The sequence below is a fragment of the Semicossyphus pulcher genome, unplaced genomic scaffold (assembly GCF_022749685.1).
Source record: "Semicossyphus pulcher isolate SPU_LCO1_2020_fin unplaced genomic scaffold, fSemPul1.0.p SCAF_12, whole genome shotgun sequence".
NCBI lineage: Eukaryota > Metazoa > Chordata > Actinopteri > Labriformes > Labridae > Semicossyphus > Semicossyphus pulcher.
The window spans coordinates 2,774,675-2,800,249 of record NW_027211626.1 but is presented as its reverse complement, the minus strand read 5'-3'; the positions used below and the strand labels follow the sequence as shown (position 1 = coordinate 2,800,249).

Genomic DNA, 25,575 nt, shown 5'->3' with positions numbered 1-25,575 from the left:
GGGACTTTTTATCATCAATTCAACAGCAACCTGAAGCGGATAATATGCTACATGGGAGATGACCCCTGCTGATGCCTCAGAAACACCCCGTCCTTTCAGATACCAGAGAGCTGCAACAGAGCACTAAATTCAATATATGCAGACGTGTATTAAAAGGCCAGCTGAAGAATTAGGATCCATAGCGTCATATGAGCCAAATATTAACCCTCTTCTGACATTTAACATCCATCCCAGGTCAAACACAGGTGACTTACTGCGCGCACACAGCCCCTCAGTGCAGTTCTTGCTCTCCATCATGCTGCCGCTGCAATGCTTTCCTCCGTTCCTGGGTGGGGGGGCCTGGCACTCACGGCTGCGCCAGTGGGTGCATTCAGTCCCACAGGCGGACCACTTCGCCCACTCCGTCCAGCCTCCGTCCACTGGAATGACACAGCAGGTAGATGGAGAATTAAACATGAAGTTTTAATGAGGCAGGATGCTTATTTTATGGCTTAAAATTTTGCAATATATTCTGGTGTTTGTTTGAAATGACTCAGGAGTCAGGGGGGTCTGGCACACAGAGCGAAGCAATAACAAGCAGAAGGTGTGTGACGGTAATTTAGATAACTCTATATTCCTGATGTAGAAGAGTCTCTTTGCAAAATCAGAGCACTTATACAACCAAATGCTTCTCTGATTGGATGATTGGAGTTGAAACTCATCTAAACAGGTAAAAAGCCTGGTTTAACCTAAAGTTATACTTTGCAAATCAGAATCAAATGTTAAACTCATCCTGCCACTTCCCTAAAAATGTCCAATTGGGGAAATGTCCTTGATAGTTCAGTGCATAACAAGGTATTAAATAAAGCAGAGCATGCATTCCTGTGTCATCCTCACCTGGGCACAGTGTGGTGCAGGTGACCCTCTGGAAGGGCGGGCCCTCACAGAAGGCTCCTCCATTCAGAGGAGCAGGATTGGTGCAGCTGCGTGTTCGTCGCTGCCAGCCCCGCCCACAGCGAGCGTTACACTCCGACCACTCAGTCCAAGAGGACCAGCCGCCGCTCACTGACAGAGAAACACACATGCAGATGGGAAACGTGAGCGAGTCTTGCAGGTGATACTCTTTGGTACATAGACTTCTGCATTTTTATTAGCTCATCCATACCGTGCAATTATGTCTGTGCAATCACTTCTCATGTGCAATTGCTACTTATTCTGTCACTTGGTGTACAAAGTGTATATATTTATTAATATGATTGTATTTTAGTGTCTTTTTGTCTTGCCTTGTTTTAACCAGCACTTGTTTTACCCCTTGAACTGTTGTAACAAGTGAATTTCCAACAATGGGGGATCATTTTTTATGCCTCGTAAATACAGAAATGTATGACGGACTAGCGAGGTACATGTATGCTACGCTTCCATGCTGCCTGGTGTGTTCAATAAATATAGCTCCGGCTGAAGTTGCATTAAGCCTCCTGTGCGATCATTTCCATTTTAGCTTCACAAGATGCTCACTGTGAAGTTATGCTTCACACTTTGTCCATTTTTGCGCAGGCGGCCGGCTGCTCTGCTGATATTCCCCTTCATAAAAACACACAGGCTAACAATAACCTAAACAACTTTATTCTCATCAAATTATGACTTTATTCTTGCAATGTTACGACTTTTTTATGGCATTATTACGACTTTATTCTCGTAATCTCTGATTGTTTTTTCTTTTATGTGGCCGTAATACTCCGCCATAGAAATGAGTTCCTTTAAAACAGACAAGTTTTAAAATAATTTCCTTTCAAATATGACCTCCGTCTTACATTAAAGTGCAAAACTCAGTAAAAAGTTTTTCATGTTGGTGAACAGATGCTAAAATATGAAAGTCACCTATTATCCCTCAACATAATGCATCTACATTGCACAACCAGTCTGACCAGGACACATGCATGATTTTGATCAATAAGCACAAAAAAATGGTACTATTCAAGGTAGGGAAACATTTATATTTGTTAAAGATAGAAAGATTACAAGCTTGTGTGTGTGTGTGTGTGTGTGCGCCTGTGTTACCATAAACAATAAGAGTGGCCGTGCTGCTGCGTCTTTTGGCCACCACGTTACGGGCCACACAGGTGTAGTTAGCCGTGTCTGACAGTCTGGCCTGTTTGATGATCAGATCATGATCGATGGTGATCAGGAAGTTGGAGTCCTGCGACGGATCTATGAGGTCCTCATTCTTCAGCCAGTCCACCTACAGAGAGGCACACACACACACACAAATACACACTGCTCAGAACGTTCAGAAAAGTGTGTAAATTAATTCAGATTAAAAAAAGAAAAGTGTGTTTAAAAAAAAGTAACAGGAGCCAAGATTTTGGTTGGAGATCTTGAAAAGCATCCGGACTCTTAAACTTTTTTGTTCGAGCAATTTTCAATGATTCGCTTTAATCGTTTTGGCAGATATCTCCACACATAAATCATTTGACAAATTAGCAGGTGTGTATGCATAAACATGAGTCAGCCGAACACACACAGACTCATTCAGTAAACAGTATAAACCTGCAGGGTATTGAGCCATCACAACACGCTTCAATGCTACATGTGGTGTTGATCAAACACTGCCAATATTTGATTATTTATAATTTGTTCAGGAAAGGCTTCTTTCCGGCCAAACTCTCCTTTATTTCTGACTCATCCTCATTACTAATATCAAAGCCGACAACGACAACAAAACAAAATAATATCATAACGTAACACATCGTGAAACTCCAGTTAACTGCTCTCCAGCAACCTCATCACATGAGCCTTTCATGTGATCTGCTTTTTCTGCCTCATGTTATTGAGCCACTAAAAAATCATCTTAGCGAAACATGAATATTTATTTGAGTAATAAAAATCTACATTTATGAATATTTTGTTTTCTTTTAAATATATTGTTGTGCTGCTCTTTTTATGAGGGAAATAAAACGGTTGGATATATCGCCGTGCATTTAAAACAGCTTAGTGTTAAAACATGACACACAGTGGATTTAAACGCAGCTTTTTTTGCTTTATTTATTAAATAACAGCAAATTATTTTGGATGGTTTCATGAGGGTGGCTGGGCAGACTTAAATCTCACAGATTTCAGTGTCTTGCCCTTTGCTAAGCGTCCTCGAACATTGTGTTTATGTGTTTCCATCACTGATTATTTAGATCTTTGCTTCCTCTGCTTCATAAATAAATGATCTTCATTCAAAAGAATGTGGACGTGGATACCATAGACTGTATAAAAAGATGGAGGGCATGACAGCTCCCTGAAAGTGTCTCTGTTGACAATTCTGGCTCCTGCTGCCGGTCTGTTCCCGAGCAGCAGAGTAGAGGAGGAGCGGTAAGAGGAGACATAACCAACACTAACACTACAGTCATTGAAGTTTCCATAACTGCGAACGTTTCCTTCAGACCAACACAAGAAGCTGCTCTGCTGTTAAACACGAGGTTAAGTAAAGTGTGTGTTTTGGTTTGCGGAGGTGGCAACGGTGGCTCCACCCACCGATCTCTACTGCGCAACTCCGAATGACGTAACCAGCACACAATGGCAGCGCCAGTCACAGGGGCTTTTTTGGCTTCAATTTTGTACAATGAGAGCAGATGTGGACACGTCGTCCATCTTTATATACAGTCGTTGGTGGATACACATTCTTACATCTTTATCCTGGTTGACAGGCTGCCGTTGTTCGAAATCACACCCTAAAACATACCCTGCTTTGGATTGGATTTTACTCTAAATCGGGACCATAATAAAAAAAATAAGATCATGCTGCACAAGAGAAGACTTGAAACAAGAGACTGAGAGTATAAACTCATTAGGAAAATGTTTACCAAGGTATTAAATCAAGTCAGACTTAGACTTCTTTTTGCAACCAGTGGAGTCGTCCCCTGCTGGCTATTAGAAAACTGCAGGTTTAAAGCACTTCCTCAGTTGTTTATGTATCAAACCAAGAGGCTACGTCCACTTTTAACTTAAGCTAAAATAAGATTGTGTACGGATGATCCAGCAATAAAATTATAAAATGCTTTCTTCAATGTTTTTCGAATCTATTGCCCTTCAGTGTAAAAAACACAAACTCCACAGTGATAAAAATAAAGCAATGAAAACGAGGACGAGGAGTGTGAGACGTACCTCTGCAGCGGGCATGCCCTCCGGGGGGCGACACTGCAGCAGCACCTCCTGCTCGAGCCGCACCTCCCTCCCCAGCGGCTCCTGCTCGAAGTTCTTCCTCAGGTCTGCAGGGGGCGACACAGATGTAGTCAGCAGTTTGTGAAGGCTGCCCCGCGACAGCACCGACACCCTGTTTATCTCAGTGACATTTGCTGTCACACACACATACACACACACACACACCAGGCAAAGCCCCCAAAAGCCTCTGTCACTGTGTCGTGGTTTTTCAGCTTCATTCCCTCATAAACATGCAGAGTGTCAATCACACTACGGCACACATTACCACGGGGGACTATGATGGAGCGCTACACCCAATCTATTTGCATATATACTTAAGCTGACACATATGACAAGCAAAAAGTCTGAGACATTTGCCCTTCTGCTGTCTCTCCTCACACACAAACACACACACACACACACACACACACACAGCCTTGGTACTGACATGCAATGCGAACGTAGGCTCGGTTGCTCTTGGTGGTGCCAGCAGAGCTCCAGGCCACACACTGGCACCAGTAGTCCTCCAAACCAAACAACTCCTCCACCTGGGTCCTCGACACAGAGATGTCCACCTCCCTCACCACCAGACCTGTGCAGGGCGAGAGAGAGAGAGAGAGAGAGGGAGGGAGAGGGAGCAGGGGAGAGATTAGAGGGGTGTATTTTTCACAGTGCATATAAATAATGCATTGGCTGCAGGCCAAATGCAGTTAGCGTGCACATAAAATCCTATGGGAGCTAATGGATTATGTAGTTGAAAATGATGTTTGTAATTGAGTATGATGTTTATGTGTGTGAAATACAAGGTGACATTACTACGTGTGTGTAGTCGTGTTTATTGTGCACCTCTGTTTGTGTGTGTAAATATTACCTGTGACTTGGTCCAGGCTCTCTCTGGTGACGTGGTCGTTCTGATTGACCCATTCTCCGTTACATTTAAAGTAGATCTGAGTGGCCGGGGACGCTCGGCACCGGAGCTGGACCGGCCTGTTCTTCACAATGAAAGCGTCCTCCGGCTCTAGCAGGAATTCTGGGAGGGGTTCTGCCGGCGCCGACGGGAAGGAGTCAGGGAGAACCTCGGCCTCGCTGTAGTCGGTGCTCTCTGAGGACACAGAATGCAGAACAGATTAGGATGACTGTCTTTCAACGGAGAAGCCTGAGCTAAAGTGACTGCTGGAGACGCACTCGAGCAGCGCAGTGAGTCTGCATCAGAGTTCGGATGGCTGCGCTGAGGCTGTTGTGACCTTTGACCCTACTGTTGAGGACTTACAAACGATGGCGCAAGAGGAAGGTCTTAAGCTTCTACTGAAAAAGGCTGAGCCCATTGAAAAAGTATAATACACACATGCAGAGACATCAAACCAGCTTATATTATATATGCAAGAGATTATGACCTTTGACCTTTGCTGTGTGTTGTGTGAACGCGTCCGTGTCTGTTGTGAGATAACGTTAATGCACTTCAATCTAGAAGTTCCTACAAGGTTCAGATTGGTTCAGTGAGTTAATGTGTTCTTGCGTTAAAGCTAATGAGCTAATTATGATCCGCTTTACATTTGGAGGATGTCAATAGCGACAAATGCTAATTCCAGCAATGAGGACGCTAATGTTGTGGAGACATTGTGATGCTACAGATGGAGGATAATGAGCACGAGGAGGCGGATGAAGAAGAGGAAAGTCTGAACGCGCTGCATTAATTATTGTAAGTTAGCGTCATTAGCTCATCGTATGCTACTCTTGTGATGTTCTGTTCGCCTCGGGCTGATGTTAGCTACAGCTGGGAGGCAGCTGCTAGCTAGATGGAGCTGTTAATCGCGCTTGGATGAATTTGCTTAATCCAAATCTCCCAATCTTTAAATCTAGCCAGAGTAACAGTTATTTTTGTGGTGCAATTGTTCATGGTTTATTGTTTATTATGAATGCATTTGACTGGTACATTCTTAATTTACTGAATTTTTTGTTGCATTTTTCTGTTTTAATATCATTTTTTCATGTTTGTAGCATCAGGAATCATTAGCACCAGCTATAAACAATCCAGCCCCTTCCAAAGCTCCTCCGATCATAGTTCCCTCGTGCAGCTGCTGGGTCCAAAATGTGTCGTGTGAGCATCAATAAGCTTTCACATAACACACATTTGGCATTATGCACGTAACTAATGTTTTGTCGAATTGTATTGCTGTAATATTGCATTGCTGTTGTTTACGGTCCTCTTGAAAACAAGGTGGTACATCTCAAAAGGTTACAAACACGTCCAGAGGGAGTATTCGTTTGTGTGACATCTCGTGCTCGTTGCCACAATCCAGCTTTAGGGCATGTGTACCCGTATCTGTCAGCAGCGTTTTACTGTACACATTACAGCCACCCTGTTTGTGTATTTCGGGAAGACATTTAAGGTGTTGACAGTTTGTACTGTAAATCGAGGGGCACGGTGACATTTTCGCCTCCTTGTCTGACCAGTAATCTGGTGAATGCAGGCCTCCTGCTCTGGTCTCTCTGGAAGAGTCCGTGCCTCTCAGCGGGGGGACGAGACTGCTGACCTTCCGCAGACAGGTCCTGTTGATCGCACATTATCCCCTGACATTTTCGACGTGACACATTCCTCCTGGCAGTGCTGCCAAGAGCTTCTCCTGACAGGAAGGACGTAGTATTTCTGACCTCTCCACTCAGACTTGTTACTTTAAAAGTGTACGGTAGATCCCGGGCAGTACATCAGTGCTGCTATGCTATTAGCTACTGTGCTAGTTTTTAGTGCAGATGATGGATTTAGGTTTATGTACTGATTACTTTGCTTTATACTGCATTGCTTTTCTTAAAGATACTGTGAGGAAGTTTCGGTTTATGGCGATTTTGGTGGCGCCTGTGGACAAAGCGATACGCCATGGTGATCTTGTCCTTTGTGTAAGAGCAATTGCGAAAAAGCCAGCTTTCTTTAACCATCAAACGTATCACTCATTGTGAATCTTTGCCGTGGAAAAGGTAAACAAAGGCACGTCCGGTCTTTATGCTTTAAATCTCTTCGTTTGATACCGACCCACTGAAGGTGGTGACAAAACTTCAGTGTTCATTTCGTTAAAGAAAATTATGACGAAATATTCGTCAACAATCTTTTTCCATGACGAAGACGAGAGGTTGATGAGCTAAAAAAAGATCTTTGATGATAAAAACTGACATACGTTTTGTTTTTCTTAACGAGACGAGATGGCACTAAAAATGCATATTTTCTCCCACTGTGCGTCTAACCTGTCAAACTACAAGCATTGCATTCCTGTAACCGGTTGAATTGGTTGAGGGGCGTGCAGATCCCCCTGAATCTGACCCAGTGATACAAGTACAACATGAACTCATCCACGCAAAACAACAGATGGATACACCTTTTTTTAATTTTTTTATGCCTTTATTGACAGAGAGGACAGTGGATAGTGTTGGAGGCAGGGGAAGGGAGAGGGTGGGGGATGACAGGCGGCAGGGGGCCGAGGGCGGGAATTAAATCCGGGGCCGCTGCATCGACGACTATAGCCTCTGTATATGCTCGCCGATTTAACCGCTGTGCTAAACCGGCGCCCCACACCTTATTTTTAAACGCAGTGCACTGTAACGGGACACGGAGAGACGCCCTGTGGCTACAAATTTGGTGTTGTGAGTTGTCATTGACTAAAATGAGACAAAAGCTATAAAGAGTAAAAATTAATAATGTGACTAAAACTAATCAGCATTTTCGTCTGAAGACTAAATCTAACATAACTGCCAAAATTAACACTGCAAGCATTGAAATGACTCTACAGAAATAACTCCCGATGGTCTCGTTTGCTTCTTGTGTCACATCGAGGCATCAGTATTAATTTCAGTCTGCTTCATTGTGAGTTAAAAACGCCTCACAGTATTAAGAAGCACATTTACTGTACAGATAATAAAGCCCTTTAAAGCACACTTGTGATTTAAATAAATCTGATTTGACATCAGTTGTCAAACACACGACATCATGTTTTAAAATCTTTTTCTCCTGCTGTTTGCTCCGACATCGGACTCTAAAATTCAGCATCAGTCAGACTTTTCCTGTTTACAGGGCTGCAGGGCTGCAGACTATGATGCAATCGTGTCAAAGCTCATGAGTGCCCATCAACTGGATTGTGTTTTTTTCGTACTTGAACAAAATACTGAAGCGCAGGCGAACTGGAGAAGAGCCTATGACATAACACTTGCAAAACAACACGACTGCAGTATCCTCTGCCATGACGAATATCCTTAACAGAGCAGAGCTAAGGCTGTGATCGACCTGACACCCTGCACACACGGCGCACGATGAATTCACTTTGTTAAGGTGTGTTTCAAAAGCAGGCTCTCTTTTCATCTCCGATCAAACATCATCATCACTTTCTGTCTCCTCCTGTCTGGTTATTCAGGTTCTTATAAATTGTTAATGGGTTTGACCGTCCAAAAGAAAACTTTGTTCTGCTTACGAAAATGATATAAATTCAATAAGCATTAGACGGAAGACTGGAGAGGAGTGCAGGATTGAGAGGGTCGGCTCCACTCAGGAGATGCCAAAAAGGTACGAGTACACCCAGCCCAGTGCACTTCTCTTCTTCACTTGAGACGCACGCACACGCGCACACACACACACACACACACACACACACACACACACACACACACACACACACACACACACACACACGCACACACACACACACACACACACACACACACACACACACACACATGCAGGAGGAGCTCATGGGCAAAAGTGCTTGTTCTTATGCAGTAGTCTCACAGTCGCAGAGGTGGCAAGAGTACACATGTTCTTATACAGGTGTATAAAAAGTAGAAGCATTGATTTAAGTAAGTTTAAGTGGAAAAGTACAAGTAAAAAGGACGTTTCTACCAGGTGTTTCTGTGCTAAGCGAGCTGAACCTCACCCCAGATTAAACCTGAATTATTTCACATTAACTAAAAGAAAATAAAAATAATGAACATTAAGTTTTCACTCATTTGCAAAACAACTGGATGGGAATTGTCTTGTTGCTCTCGCGTCTTCAGCGATGTCGTTTGGTTCACTTTGATCGATGTGGCTCAATCACAGACCGTGTCTACACGTTCATGGGTATTTTTCAAAACGTAGCTTTTTCTCAGCGTTTTGTCCTTTCGTCCACACAAACGCCGTTTTAGGTCACTGAAAATGGATCTTTTGTAAAACTCCGGCCAGGGTGAAGACTTTTAGAAACTCTGTTCCCGGGGGGCGCCCCATGTGCGGAGGCTGCAGTCCTCATTGCACTGATCGTAGGTTCGAGTCCCGATCTGCCGATCCATTTGGACATAACAAAAACAGTGATGCTTCTAACTTTGCTAACAGGACTTCTTACATGTTGTCACATATACGTACAGTTTCACGTCCACATGCGTCGGTGTGCATATTCCTCGATGCGGCTGTGGTTGTCTTTTTGCTTCTTCGCATGGCGGGCTTATATCACCATTCTCATGACAGCGTTTCTGTTGTGTTCTTGCGTTTTCGTTTGGACGGGGGTGCTTGTGTGGACGGGTTTTTTGGAAACGAAGGAGGGAAAAACTCTGTTGGTGTCGGAAAGGCAGCATGCGCTGATACCCTAATTAGGGTAAAGCAATGAGCCTGTTTTGAAACGTAAGGAGCAGGAATTACAGATATTTGTGTAAAAATGTAGAAAAAATAAAAGATGTCAGAAAAATGAATACTCAAGTAAAGTTCAGATACTTGAAAACTCTCCTTAAGTACAGTTTCAAAGTAGTTTTGTGACTTCATCACATCCCACCTCTGCACAGCGGCACAGTTTGAGGTGGAAGGGTTAGACACAGCTGCTTCTCCACAATGAGACTTTAAACGGACAAATCTGCTGTGTTGAGTTTTCAAAAAGTATCAAGCCCGACCGGATCAGATATTCCACAACCCGGGAACAAGGGAATCTACTTAGAAAGATTTCCTATTTTAGGAAAGAGAGCGCCTCCCCGCCCCCGTCCCACTGTTCCCCTCGACAGACTGTCTGAGACATCAGGGGGGAGCACAGAGGAGCACAGAGGAGCACAGAGGAGCACAGAGCATGATGGGAGTGGGAGGGAAAGTTGTGACACCATTCAAACCAATGCCAGCAGGGATTCAGGAGGCTGCTCCATCCTCAGGTGTACAGGGACGACAGTAGCATATTTTGACCCAAATTTCCTCCACCTTGAAAGGGCCAGTCGGGGCAAAGGAGGCTGGAGCAGCACTTCCCACAGCTCAGGCTGGCAGTGCTGTGGCCACAGGACAGGCAGAAAGGGCAACAGCTGCTCCAGGCCCAGCAGACATCCAGGACGGACCCGTCATCCTTAATCTGTCTCTGCCTCTCTCCAGACTGTCTCTACTGCAAAACACATCCTTGTTCTTCTCCAGTGACTTCTTCTACAAAGACTTTCCACAGGCGACTACATTTATTCACTGTGACTCTCGAGCGAACCTCACTGCAGCGCGCTGAGTGCTTTACATCACCTATCTAGTGCAGTACAGTGTGAGCACAAATATTGAATCCATGATGTGTACGTTTTTGCAAAGAAAATCTTTCTTGCGCTGCAATATCTCTGTTTTTGTAAGATTTTTTGGGGGCTTTTGCCTTTAAAGGAGAGGACAGTGGATAGAGCCGGATATGAGGGAAGAGAGAGGGAGGGGATGATGAGCAGCAAAGGGCCGAGGGTCGGAGATAAACCAGGGCTGCTGCATCAACGACTGTGCCTCTAAGCATGGGGTGCGTGCTTAACTGCCGAGTTAAACTGGCGCCCCGATAATTCAGTTTTCTTAATGTGATAATACTAATATATATATATGCCACAAAATAATAACAAATGACAGTACATTTGCATACGTTTTCACCCCTTTAAACTTTTCAATATTTTGTATTTTACAACTGCAAATGAAAACGGTTTTATTGGGGTTGTAAATAACGGACCAACACATTATAGTCCATCATTTAAAGTGTGTTTTGCTGTGGAACTGCACACTAACATCAGGTGCAACCATTTGCTTTAAGCTTAACTTGTGCATCCAACAGATGTCTGCTTTTAAGACTGCTCATGTTCTTTAATCAAACATTAGAAATCAAACCAAAACGTCTCTTTGAATTTCAGGTTTAAACACTGTAAGAATACAAAAGTCCAGGTGGGCTGAATACTTCTGCAAGGCTCTCTAATATTGACGCAGGTTTTTCAGACACGGGAAGATGGGAGATATATGCCGATTGTCTCTGTTCCCATTGCCAGTGGAGTATCCTCCTGTCGGTCTCTTTTCTGCTGCGTCACCGTCTGACGTCACAAACGCGCCGGAGACAGGGTCAGTAAACAGTGAAGATGTTACGGTGGTTAGGTCTTTATTGTATCTATTACTCATTCAAGATAATTACCCGGGTCTACAGCAGAGTCGTTTGACCCGGGTCTGAATGCCGATTGTGACCTTTTCCATCTAATGACTCTATGGAGTCAAATAAAGGTCAAAAAGATTTTGAGCTCGCAAAAAATAGTTCACAAATAATTTCACAGCCTGTAGCTGTATTCCACGTTTTGTGTGCATGTGACATCTTAATCTGTGAATGTGTAAAAAACAAAACAAATTGAAGTTTGTGAATTTGAAGTTCTGCAGGTGTAGAAATATTTTGTGCTCACAGAAAAGATTGTGTTAAGAGTTTGTGTGGCTGTAGAAACGATTTGTGTATGTGGACTGGAATTTGTGCAACAATATTTTCAACTTGGAGATTTCCCAAAGTCTGAGATACAGACACACAAATTTCCCACGACCCTAAAGTTGCGAGCTACGAGTTACAAGCATGAGTTTTGACCGTTTCTTTACGCCTCAACCAGCCAATCAGCTCGCCTCCACGATGTCCACTGACCATCCAATCAGAGGAAGCTAAACTGACCAATCAGGGCGAAACTATTTGGCTCTGTAACTTCCTTTGACATTTCTCGTTCTCAAAATCTGAAACTTATTTGAGAACCTTTCCGAAACAACAACACAGCAGAGTTTGCTGGGCTTTAAACTATTTCTTTAGTGACACTTCTGAATTCTCTTACTCGACCAGATGTGTGAGGTGGCTCTCACTTTAAAGGGTATTACAGAAGAACAACAACAAACAGAGAAACCCTCCCAAGGCGCACAAACAAACAGAAACTCTTGTTTCTGCTCCCACTCCCAGGTTACACCTTGGCAGGGGTCCACACTGTGTCACTTATACACGCTCAATTAAGCAGGTAAAATACTGCAAGTAGGTACACATGCAGGTAAACACAAATCAATCTGAATGATGAAAGTTAACACAACTCAAAGTGCTGCTCAACCATGATCATGAATCACACAACCCTCTCCCCTCTGTCTGTTTCCCCTCCTCACATCCTCCTGCTCTCCTCTTACTCAGCTGTCGCCTCCAGTCTTTCAGACTTTGAATCCACTGTCAATAACCAATTGTGTCGCCCCTCCCCGCTCCCCCTCACCCGCACTCTTTCCTTTTGTCCGGCATTGATCGCTCGGTGTTCAAACATCGGCTGAAAAACACAGCCTGTCACTCTTCAGGCGCGGTGAGAGGGGGCACGGAGAGAGAGAGGGGAAGACAGACAAACAGAGAGAGAGACGGAGACAGAAGGGGAGGAACAGCCTTGTGTATTTGGATAAATCTCTCTCTCACTCTGTGAAATGTGTACGTGTGTGTGTGTGTGTTCTGGGGCCTGCGGAGAGGCACAGTTTAATTAAAACACTTTTGGATGACAGAGGTAGGAGACAGACAGACAGCTCCTCTCTCTCCCGTCTCTCTCTGGGATAATAGAGCAGGGGGTTTAAAGTGGAACCTGTGTTTTCAGGCCAGCATACAAACATCCATCAGAGCTCAGCAGCCGGCAATTTGCGGGGAATGGAGGAACCTTAAAGACAATAACTCCTCGTCGTGCAGCACAGCAAGTCTTTTATTACTCTAATGACAGACAGCAGACAGCTAGAGAGCAAACACGGGCTTCTGGGTATTCTTCTCTACATCGACAAACACACACACGAAGGCGCAGACACTAAATGACAACCTATGCTTATACACTGCATTCTCACTCGCATGCATGTATGCTAAACTCAAATAGCACAAATGAATCGGAGCCCCCTCCCCCGGGGCCGTGTGGCCGAGTGCAGAGCTTCAGTACAGTAACCGAGAGGGGGAGCGACAGTGGTGGAGCGGCGTGGGAGAGAGATAGTGGGCAGAGGTGACAAGACGGGAAGACGGGAAGGCTGGCCAAAGACAGGTCAAGAGACAGTAATAGAAGTGGAGGAGAGAAAGGCGACCTAACACACACACACACACACAAAACTGAACGCTATAATAACCGGCGAGAAAAATGAATCACAGCAACGTCTGTCTTTGTCTGACTGTGGAGCTGTCTCTGTTGTTCTTTCTGCCCTCCGTCTGTCTGTCTCCACCCTCTCTTTCTTTTCTTCCCTCTCATTCTCTCACACACACACGCACACACACACACACACACAAGAGGACAACTGTAATTTTCTTAGCCCCAGCGCCTCTAGCCAGAGTGGAGTCTAAAACATATGTGCTTTATCATTACCTCTACAGTTAGTCATTACTGTCCCCTCCAGTGCCCTCGCTATAGCACTCAGAGGAGGGGGGGAAAGAGAGCATATAGGAAGACGTATACTTTTGAGAAGCCAAACAACAGAACGACATTATGTGTTTTGGCAAGATCAGGAATCTTTTTCTTCCTCGGGAGTCCTGTGAGGTCAAAAACAAACAACAGCAAACCATCACACCTCCTCGCTTCCGCGTCGCTGTTTGGTTTCTCATGATAGACTGTATGAATAATGGACAAAGCCACCGTGACGTCGCCCATTTGTTTGTCGGCTGCCTTTTTGAAGCCTCTAGTTTGCTATTTTGGGGTCGCCATGTTGGTTTTCTGGAGGCAGAATAGACATTGGATCTGATTCAAATCAATATGATTCATTTCAACTCAATCAAACAGCTCATGATACTAATGTTAAAAAAACAAAAGGGGATTTGAAACTATAAATTATCTTTAAAAATAACAGGTTAAGCTATGTTAAGCTAGCTAGGTTTAGCTACCTGTTGCTAGGCGACAGGAGCAGCACTATGTGACGCAAGGTTAAGGGCCGGAAAAGCAGGTGACACAAACAGGAAGTCCTCCGTAGACCAGACTGTCTCATTTCAGTTCGGCCTTCGCTGTCTTCACAGGCGCATCCTTCGTAGCCCGCGTCCTTCGAAGGATGCAGCTCGTGAATTGAGACACAGCTTCTCTTTGTGGTCCCAAACAAAACAACTGGAGCGCAGAGTTCTTAAATGATCTGTTCGTACAATAAAGTGCACGGCAAGACAGATTATTCGTCTGATTTGTGAATGAAAAAATCTCCAAAAGGCTCCACTGAGGTGACAGTTAGCAGCTCCCACGTGTCACTCAAACCGCCCCTAAGTATGCATAACTCTAAGCCTTTCTAGAGTTCAAATAGGTGATCTGTATAAATGTTAAACCCCAGTACAGCTGTCATGAACAGAAGAGTAAACATTTACGTTTAAACAAACATTTAATTCTCCTGTCAGGTTGGCCAATTTAACATGAGGCTCTATGGACCTACTTCTACTTCTACTCTACTATCTACTGTTGGAGCCAGCTCCAAGTGGCCACTTGAGGAACTACAGTTTTTATTTGCAGCTCTGCGTCTGCTTCATGTCTCGGCCCTGAAGGTTTCTGCTTGTGTCTGACACAGGAGTGCTTTTCTTCTCCTTGCCCTCCCCTGACTCCAGTCCTCTTTTCTTCCTGCCTGCTGCATTCAAAGCACTTTGCGCAGCTCCAGTACACTTCAAATGACATCCTTCAGCCTTAAACACAAACACACACACGCATGGAGAAAACAACTACAGCCCTCAGCTATGAAGCTCAACCGGTTCGCTGAGCCCGCTAAGGACAAACAGCTGTGAGGACAGACAGTCAAATATGAAAACACTGCCGCTGACAGAGGAAACAAGGCCAATGAATAGAGTGATCAGCAGTCATTATGTAACATTGATGGGCTGACCATATCCATCATCCTCACCCAATCTACCTCATTATCATCGTTCTTGCAAGAAAGCCCCGAGGTAGAGCCGCACACACACAGAGGCAGGTTGAAAAGAGACAGAGATGGATGGGGGAGTGAGTGTCTCCTTGCCTTCCTTAAAGGACAATTACATTGAGTGATTGATATTCAAATTGACCTCATCTTTATTACCCTGACAACAACTCACCGCAGGAGGAGGAATAAGAAGCGCACAACGGGGGAAAAGATGAAGTGAAGAGACGAGGCTGGAAAAAGCAAGTGTCAGGCTATAGAAGAAGGATTTGATGGAAAATTCAGCAAATGTGTGAGCGGGACAGCCCCGGTGTGTGTTCTTGTGTGTGTGTCGGCATCAGGCAGGGCATGAGGCGACATGAGCGCAGGTTGGAGCGACACAGCATCACTTCTCACATCAACAAAGCCAGACGGGGTGTGAGGAGTCATGCAGTTCACCCATCTGACTGAACACGCACACACTCACACAAACACTCACAGCATAAGCAGCCCTTCTGAGCGCTGACAGGGGGAAATTGGTCATCTTTTAATAGGAAATGTCATTAATTCACTTGTGACTAACACACTAACAGCCATTATTTTCATTTCATCATGGTAGCTGAGAGGCAACAGGAGGCACGAATTTGCCGTCCCGCTAAGAGCAACACTGATCCATCCGTTAGCGCTCTCTTGTTATGCTTGCCTTGAAAGTTCTTGTTTGGACATTTTGATACTAGTACCACCAAGACGTGCACCTGCGGCGGCTCCACATGGCTCTGCTGCAGCCTGTTCCTTTGTACTCACCATGGTTGCTCTTTAACTAACAGACTTCATCTCTTGCACAGGCAGGAAGAAGAGTTGCAGAAGGATAAGACCAAAGAGCAGTCTGATGTGTGACAAACACAGTCGTTAGATATAAAGTGATCATGAGTTCCATGCCAGTGTGCAGTACAGCAGCAGGCCTAGCTTAAAACAACAAGACAGAGCAGCTAGGATAGCTCCAAAAAAAACACATTATATTGTACAGCTATTATGTAAAATCCTAAGAGCCATTGCTACAGTTACAAAATCCCTCATAGTGGAAGTTCTTCCATCTTTCTTTTTATAAGACAACTCAAGCTAACGGTAGCTAGCGCTTGTCAAAACAGAACTCCATCTGCACAACTCTTGACTGTGCTATGCTAGCTGTAATACTTCTCTTCAGTGCGTATGCTGCTATGCTAGGCTAACATTGGCAACATGGTTGAACTATAGACTGTATAAAAAGACGGACGACATGACAGCTCCCTGAAAGTGAAGCCAAACCCTCTCTATCGCCCCCTGCTGACTGGCTGCAGTATAGGTCATAAAGCCCGCCTCCTCCATGTTAACAGATGGAACATGAGTCAAACTATAAAATCAAAATACACGTCAAATACATTTTTCTCAAACATGGTTTCTGTCATTATAGTTAGTTCTTATCATGCTGATTTATGTCCAAGTGTTCATTTTTCTGATAAGTTTACTTTTATTAGTTATTGGATGCTGTAAAAAGGGGGTGTGACCTCATGATTGACAGCTCTGTTGACAAATAGGGCTCCTGCAGCCGATCTGTTCCGGATTAGCAGAGTGGAGGACGAACGGCGAGAGGAGACGTAACTAAAACAATAACTACAGTCACTGAAATTTCCATATCTGTGAACGTCTGCTTCCCACTAACACAAAGAAGCTGTTCTGCTGTTAAACGCGCCGACGTGCCGGATCTTTGCCATTTTTGCGGTAATGTAAGTGTGAGTTCTCCACCCGCCGATCTCTACTGCGCAGCTTTGTCACCAGCATCCTTCACGGGGGCTTTTTTGGCTTCAATTTCGTACAATGAGAGCAGATGGAGACGCATCTATATATACAGTCATTGGATTTAACCTGTTGCTTTTGTTACTTTGGACACAAACACAGTGTTGCTTTTTTCCCCCCTAACAGTTGTTGTACATACATCTTCAGTGTGTATTAATAAGCTATTTGTACACCTATATCGTCCCTGAACAAAAACAGAACAAGATTAGGGTTGAAAACAAAAAGTCCAAACCAAATATTGTTAACAAAGAAGCAAATAATACAGATCATGTTTACAGGAACTTGACAACTGTTCAGCGTAGTTCAGCACAGCAGTGGAAAAATTACACCTTTGATTGGTTCCAACATGTGAATGAGGAAACCTGCAGAGCTGCTATATGTGGAGTGTGAAGCCTCTCCTGTTTTATCAAGATACGAGCATGCACATGTAATTGATTGCAAGGCGTGTAGAAGTGAGCAAGAAAGATGGAATCAGTGTGAGTGAGAAAAAAGACCGAGAGAGGGATGGAAAAGTTGTTTGTGTGTGTGTGTGTGTGTGTGTGTGTGTGTGTGTGTGTGTGTGTGTGTGTAAGACCGAGAGAGAGAGAGAGGAGAGGGAGGTGACAGGAGGCTGGAAAGCAGATTGGCAGAGGGGGAAGGCCGAGCAGGTGATGGAGATGCAGAGTGACAGAAATGCTTCGCTTGTCCATCCAGCATGTCCTGGTGGCAGGAGGAGAGCGCGCAAGCCTGAGGACATGTTGACACACATACACATATGCAGAAACACACAAACACACACTCAAAACACAGCGGCTCCCAGGACTTAACTTACAGATCTGCTTAAATAAAGTGACACTTTTAGCTGCGAGGTGTGTAACCCGACAACCTCTAATTGTAAATTAAGCGTGACCTACTCTTTTTCAAAGGACTCACCTTCTGCCTCTTTTTACCCCTCAAGCCCTTGGTCTTATAATGACAAATAATCAGCCCTGTTGGAGGGCATGCCAAGAGGGAGACAAACAGAAACGCACACACGTGTAAACATGTTATCTAACTACACGGTTCCAGACAGTAAATAAGGCCCGATGACAGGGTGACAGCCCGTGTTTCTTCCTGATAACTGGGTGAATGTTGCAGGATTTTGTGCCTGTTTCACAAGGACCCACACGACATTCAAACTGCGTGTGCGAGAGGTAGGGCGGGCGTGTTTGTGACAGACCATGGATTACATTTACCCGCGGTGTGTATGTGAGGGACAGCCCACTCTAAGTGAGATTCTGTGACTGTGTTGTCGAATGTGTGGGTGAGTGTGACTGCGAGAGTGGGTGCGCTAAGAGGATTTGTGCTTGTGTTGTAGCTGTGAGCCCACTGCTGCTGCTGCTGCTGATGCATTTGAATAGACAAGAGGGGGGCAGCTATGTCGTGGCTGAAAGTGTGCTCTGTCACAGCTAGGGGGCGCCACCCCCCACAGAGCTCATTAATCATAGCCCATCAAAAAGTGGCCCTGTGCTGTTTGTGTGTGCCCCGACGACCACCTACTGCATGGGAACACAGGCGTACACAAGCAGCGCTATCAATCACTATCAGAGGTGCAGAGAGAGAGGGGTGAGGACAGAGGGAGGGAGGGAGGAGACAGAGTGGGTGAGACTATGTTGTTTTCCTATTATCCTCTCGAAATTACAGACCAATGTCACAACTATTACTTGGAGGTCAAACTCATACGGCAGAGTGAGACTCTTCCCCTTCCTGCGTGTGTGTGTAGCTGTGTGTGTTGAGTGTGAGGCGCCACTGCTTGTCTGTGCAGCTGCTTGATGAGCGTTACGCAAATCTGCCCAGAGTGGCTGGTTGCCATGGTGGGTATTCACATGGAGCCGGCTCCTCTAGAGGCCTGCAGTCTACACAGCCATTAACTATGAAGCACACACACACACACACACACACACACACATATTGTCTGTAGTCCGTCTCAGTAGGTCTGTCTTTGCCACCTCACTTCCTCCATTTGGAAGTCGTGTTGAAAATCTGTCCTTCTCTGTCATTGAATGTCTCAGTGTGTGTGTGTGTGTGTGTGTTTGTGGGTGTGTTTGTGCGTGCAAGTACATATAGTGAATAGGTGAGCAGTACAGTGGGATGAGTGTTTGGAAGCTGGGGCCGTTTAAATGGCAGTAATTACATGAGAAGATGAGCTGCATTCCTTCCTGAGGGCAGGCTGATTACAGGCCTCTCCTCTCTGGGCCCCTGTAATTACCCACTCTACCCTGCCCTCCCCCCTTCCTCACCCCCGCGCCTCACCCTCCGTCCCACTGTACTTGCTCTGCTCTGTTTCGGCGCACTACAGACGAGTCCCCACCCCACCCCCCTCCCCTGTATGTCCTCTGATCCACCTCTCTCCTAACTTGTGCAACATCCCGCCTCCCCTCCGCCTCACCAGGTCACTCCTCTGTCCCCTCTTATTGCTCCTCGAGCTGATTGCAACTCACTCACGCACACACTTATGGAGACAACTCAGAGGACAAACAGCAGATGTTTCATCATGCAAACTGTCCATGCTGCTTTAATTTCTGCATACATATGATTATATGTATCACGCAGGATTCTGCTTTATTATTCAGAAGCCATATAGGTCAGCTCTTGATGACTATTGATGCTTCCCCCTGCTGCAGGTGTGTTTACAGTATATGCTCGTGTAAATGTTTGCAGGTAGGGGGTTTCTGTGAAATGTCGCTCAACACTGACGGCCACTCCTTCAGACGAGACATGACAGCTCCAGCCCTGCAGGTAAATCCCTGCTCTTTCTCACCCCACTTTCTGTCTCCCTCACACACACACACACACACATGCACACACACTAAGTAAGGGTGGGGTTGACCTCACACAAACATAAACCTCCACACCCCCACTCAGGGATTCTGGAGACACACAGACAGTCAAATTACATGTCCTTCACCCGAACACCCTCAATTGTTGCACCAAACAACAATCCGAGTGCCTTTAGCCTTTCATTTGTGTTCCAGCTCAGATTCAGCCTGGAACTCATTTACAGTTTGTTCAGTTTGCTGTGAGAGTATCAGGACCAGGGCCACGTCGAGCCATCGTCGTGGCCTTGGCAAGATTAGGATTGGTTGTTGTCTCCCCTACAAAACTCTAAGTCACTTCTTAATGGTGTCACATGTTTGGTTTAAATCATAAAATGTCACAAAATGATATCCATATATTGCATGCCATTTTGAAGTCATCATACAGACCTAATTTATTGATTTGTTATGTCTTCAACCTTTGCATCTGCAACTTGCATCATATCGCTGTAACTGCTGGTGGCGCCCCATGTTGATTCCTTTGTCGACTGAAACCATAGACGAGGCACACACACACACACACACACACACACACACACACACACACTTGTCCTTCACAAACCACCTTCATTGTCCATCATAAATCTGGCTCGCAGGCCAACAGCACCAAACTCCTCACTTTAGCTCAGCTAGCGTACAGCATAACTGGCCCGACCTGTCGATGGAGGTTGCTGCAACATTGCTGTGAATGGTTATGATCAGCATTGTCCCATCCTATTATTTTACATTAAAGGGGGCGGGACATCTGTGTATTTGATTGAATTGAAGTGGGAAGAGGCTTTCAAGGTGCATTTACTGTCCTCAGATTTTTTGTACGGTCTGTGAACCTCTTGGCAAACTACTAAAATCCAGGCCGTGAGCTACTGTTAGCTCGCGAGCTACCTGTTGGTGACCCCTCTATGTAGATCTAGCCTATACAGAGTGGTTGGGTTTGAGGACAGCGGGGGGCTTCGGACCTCGGTAGGGATTTTTTTTTTATCATGAAGGTCATTCTGATGCTTCTTTATGCACTGTGGGCACCTTATTTACACTCAAGGTGCATTAGTGCTGTCGAGAAATATTCTAAATTTGAATAATTAACCGAATTGTGATAAAAAATTAATTTGTGATTATTAAAATTTATATTCGATGTAAAAAAAAGAAATCAGCACTACCGGCCGTCCTCGCGCGTACTCTCTTGGTATCGGAGCATCTTTGAATGCACTCGTTAATGATTGAAGCGCATGTCTGAAAACACACACCTACTCTAAAACTGTTATAAATAACACATATCAACTAGAGTTGTAAACCATAAATGTATTGATGATGTAAAGCCCAAGGCAATAACTGTACACCCTCTGCTCTGAACCAGCCCTGATTAAAACTCCCTCCTCTAAATGTTTTAGATCCGGTCGAGGATATTATCTCGTGGTGACTCACACGTGACAATGTGTGAAGGCGCGAGGCCTGAACTGTGTGAGAAGCCTTGGCAAAAGACGTCACAACATATGTGTTTTGTATCATCCGATATGACAAGTCCGCTCCCCGGTGACGGGAAGACGGGTGGATCAAACTTCCTATACAAATCACATCAGACACCCTGAGCAGGTGATAACGAAGAAAGAGGAGAGTGTTGGATGGAGGGGAGGTTTAAAGAGCCGGAGAGCGAGAGGGAACTAAAACATCACACGGGGGAAGACAGATGGATTAAAAATGAAAAGTCTCAGTGTCTTGGAGCATTATGAAGACAGAGAACAGGAAGGGGGACAGAAATAGAGCTACAACTTCAGGGAGAGGACAAGAACATTTGAGAGGTGGAGGGGTAAGGGCAGGTAACCTGGCTAATGTGGGGGAGGGAGGAAGGAGGTTAATGACAAGACTGTAAGCATGGCTGTACGCTGGTGGCCACGCCAGAGGCAAAGGACGGAGAGAGAGCGGCGCAGAAACACTCCCTGGGTGCAGATCAAGTGCAACTCTTGATTGGTCCGAGTGTGTGTGTGTGTGTGTGTGTGTGTGTGTGTGCGCATGCGTGTGTGTTTTGTGGGCATTGGCTATGGTTGCCACGATTGCCACTGCTATTAGAGATGCCTGCTGCCGTAATGTGTTGTGACAGGGGCTGATTCTTGTGACTAACTGCTTTGGCAGGAGAGCTCCTCTGTCATGCTAATGAACAGATGAGGAGATGAGCCGGATTGACAGCGGATCGACGGGCCACGCACATGACTCCTCACACACTCACACACACACACACACACACACACACACACACACAGAAAGCAGAGGGTTGGTATGTAGGAAGACACGAGCAGACCTCGCTGTCATAGCTGTGTACAGCACATGACACACTGAAGCAGACACATCCACTCACAAATAACTAGTTTCCAAGTCAGTGCGACAGAAGTGGCGACACACGGACAAACAGAGTAAGATGGAGAGAAAAGAAAACACACATGCGTGCACACAGGCATGATCACACCCCACACACACACACACACACACACGCAGCGGGGTTGGCGTCACTCTGTGCCTTCATTGCGTCCCCTTGCATCAGAGAAATCCCTAGATGTGCAGTACACAACAAGCAACATGCAGGAGGCCAGCCTGCGTGTGTGTGTGTGTGTGTGTGTGTGTGTGTGTGTGTGTGTGTGTGTGTGTGTGTGTGTGTGTGTGTGTGTGAGAGGGAGATTTGTTTAGTAAGCTTTGTAGGTAGGGTAAAAAACAAAACAAACCTTGAAATTCAAGGACCAAAAACGCGTCAAACCTGCATTAATATTACAAAAACATGCTTAAAGCAAAAACATTTGCACATAATTAAATATTAACAACGATATTTAATTGTTTGTTAAATGAAGGCTTACATAACCCTGGGACCTCTTTAATAACAAATCTGATTTTAACGAGCCATTATAAAATAAAAATGAGAGCGATGGAGACAGAAATAGACGGATAGCGATGAGAGACAGAGAGGTAGACAGCGAACAGAAAAGATTAGGCCACTAATAGGCAGAAAATCCATGTTGGAGGAGATAGATGACGAGAGGTGATGTGGTGATAGCAGAGGAGGACAAATGGAGAGGCAGAAAATAGAGGGGAGATTCAATCTCCTCGCCCTGCTGAATGTCGGGGTCTTGTAAGCAAAAGTAGTCCTGCGCAGAAGCTAATGGCTGCTTTATCCTTTTGATCTTTTACCTTCACTCGCTTTATACCTCACTTCATCATTCTCTCAAAAATAAATTTACCTTCCTGCCTCGGCTCGGACACACTCGCTCAAATCAGGCCAGAGGAGAGAGACGATCCAGACCTCTCGTTTCAGCGAGAGAAAACCGGATCAACTCGGCTTTGTTTGCCGTCCTAATTTGATTTTAAGTCATTTTTCCTGTCATTTTTTAGAAACAGGGGCTCCTTTTGCAATTTCATAATAGATAAGAAGTACTTTTTTCTCTTCCATTCAACAGAAAGCAACAAAAAAATCGAGACCCAAAGGAAGACAAACTTCAGAAGGAAATGTGCAGCTCAAGATAGGAAGGGAAAAGCACACAACACTGTTTGACTGCCACGTAATCTCAGTGCAGAGCACCAGCAGAACATAAAAGTAATAACTAAAGCACCAGCATCTCACAGACTATCACTTTAGGCCAGGACAGCCATTCCATATCCGGCAATCTCAGCCGCTAACAGATTGTGAAACAGTGAGAACTGATAACGCTGCATTGCACAAAGGGACTGGTAGCATTGCTGCAAAGTTTCCTGCAACTTGGACAACCTTTGTGCGTTTCTGCTCCACTTTGCGAATGTAAATGTTGTTATGTTTTAGGTCAAAATATTGGCTTCCTTCTCCTGCGTGGTGAGTCAGCACTTGCACATCAATCATTCATGAGACTTTGCTGCTCTTCACTGAAGCTACGGGAACTTGTCCTTGACCTGGAGACAGAATCCGGACTGTGCTGGAAAGGGGGAAAAAAGAGGACATAGCCTCGGGCGGGGACCAGTATGACTGGACTGGCAGGATTGGTTGGTGATGGAGAGCGGTGATGAAGAGAGCATGACTAAAATCCCCTCGGCACACACAAATAAAACAGGGGGCTGAGAATGAGAGAGAAAACGTGCTCGTGTTTGTGTGTGTAAGCCAAAACAGGGAGAGATGGATGGATGGAAGGAGAGGCAGAGTGTCACCCGCCAGACGCCCAGGGCCAACGCAGACTGAGTGGACAGAGTGTGTGACACTGTGACAATAATGATGAGCGACTCTTTCCTGATCTCCCTCTCTCTCTCTCTCTCTCTCTCTGGCTTCTTCTTCTCTTCACCCACTCTCCTTGTGTCACCCCCCGCAGCGGGGCTGGTGCTTTGATCCAAGCCCTGACTGTGTGTCCTCCTCTGGCCTGGGTCAAATCGCATTGGCAAGTTAAGTGTTGTGATCCTCAGAGCCCTACTGACACGGAAAACACTCCACAAAGTTTTCCATTCTACAGTGCAAGAATTCAAGAAGTCATCGATAGAAAATGTGGAATATTTAAAGTTTCAGACGAGAACTTAAATCCAAAACGTGAAGAAATAAGTGAGGAAGCTTTATGTGCTTCTGGTGCGTCGATGCTGTGAGTAGACTGTCAGAAACAGCAGGAGTGTAAACAGCTTCCAGCACTTTATCATTTATTTAACAAGACTAAGAGTACACAGCCATGATTGTGACTCTGTGAGGCTGTGCTGACGCACAACAGTGCTCCAGCTAAGTGCTAACAAGAGCATGCTAACACGCTCACAATGACAAGGCAGACAGATAAGAGTTTCACCATCTTATAGCCTAGCATGCTAGTATTTGCTAGTAATTATGCATAAACTAAAGTGCAGCTTTTGATGGGACTGTCTGAAGTTTCTCCTCTAAAGTGATCAGAAACATGCAAATTGGAGCTAACGATGATTCTGAATTAGGTCAGGGGATAATCAAAGTTCATACAGGTTGTAACGACTTTAATCCTCTCTTTTTAACGATGTGTATTTATTGATGACACTAGAGGACAAATCAAAGGTTGCCTGTGTGAGAAAGATTCTGATTCTGATGAATTTTAGAGAAAGAATTCATTCAAGAGTTTGAAATATTTCAGTCTTGACCATCTAGCCGACACACTGACAGGCAGCACCATCCTTTGAAACGAGGCGATTTGGTTTAGAACCAAACCAACAGCCATTTTATTGTCACATTTCAAAGGACGGGACTGCCAGTCAGAAAAATTAGTTTCAGTGGAGCAGGAAGTGGTATCAGGGTGGGGACACATGAAAGAGCAGAGGTTACCCCGCCCTCACTTCCCTTGAGAAAAGTCCTTTACCCCCAACTGCTCAGTGGTCAGTGGATGGTAATGTTGTTTTATAAGGTCGCAGCCAGGTGTGAATTTGGTGAAAAGAGCTGCTGAAACTGAAATCATCTGGAAAATGTGGGCTTCTCAGCTCAGTCTGCAGGCTGCTGTGATTGCAAGTTTCACACCGTTTTTTCTACACGCTGCACTCTGTGATGTCACACAGTGCAGCCTCAGCAGGCTTCGGAGAGCTGGCCAATCAGAGGAAAGCGGGCTTGTAGGGGCGGGGTGTCTTAAAGTGACAGAGCTGACTGAGTCGTCTCAGGCGGAGGGTGAGGGTCTGCACAGAGCACCAGGGTGAGAAAAATGAGTTTTTTTAACTGTAAATTTTGCTAAGCTCCTC

At 45.1% G+C, this 25,575-nt stretch overlaps 1 protein-coding gene across 1 annotated transcript in view; it reads right to left on the bottom strand.

Annotated features, from left to right (window-relative positions):
* unc5b (unc-5 netrin receptor B) overlaps positions 1–25,575 on the bottom strand; it is a 157,960-nt gene that overhangs the window by 14,909 nt on the left and 117,476 nt on the right. Inside the window, exons 2-7 of the mRNA XM_069659025.1 lie at positions 5,036–5,266; positions 4,613–4,756; positions 4,129–4,232; positions 2,038–2,218; positions 877–1,044; positions 255–419 (exon numbers count right to left, since the gene is read on the bottom strand). Of these exons, the coding sequence (XP_069515126.1) occupies positions 255–419; positions 877–1,044; positions 2,038–2,218; positions 4,129–4,232; positions 4,613–4,756; positions 5,036–5,266 (993 nt within the window). The remainder of the gene's footprint in view (positions 1–254; positions 420–876; positions 1,045–2,037; positions 2,219–4,128; positions 4,233–4,612; positions 4,757–5,035; positions 5,267–25,575) is intronic.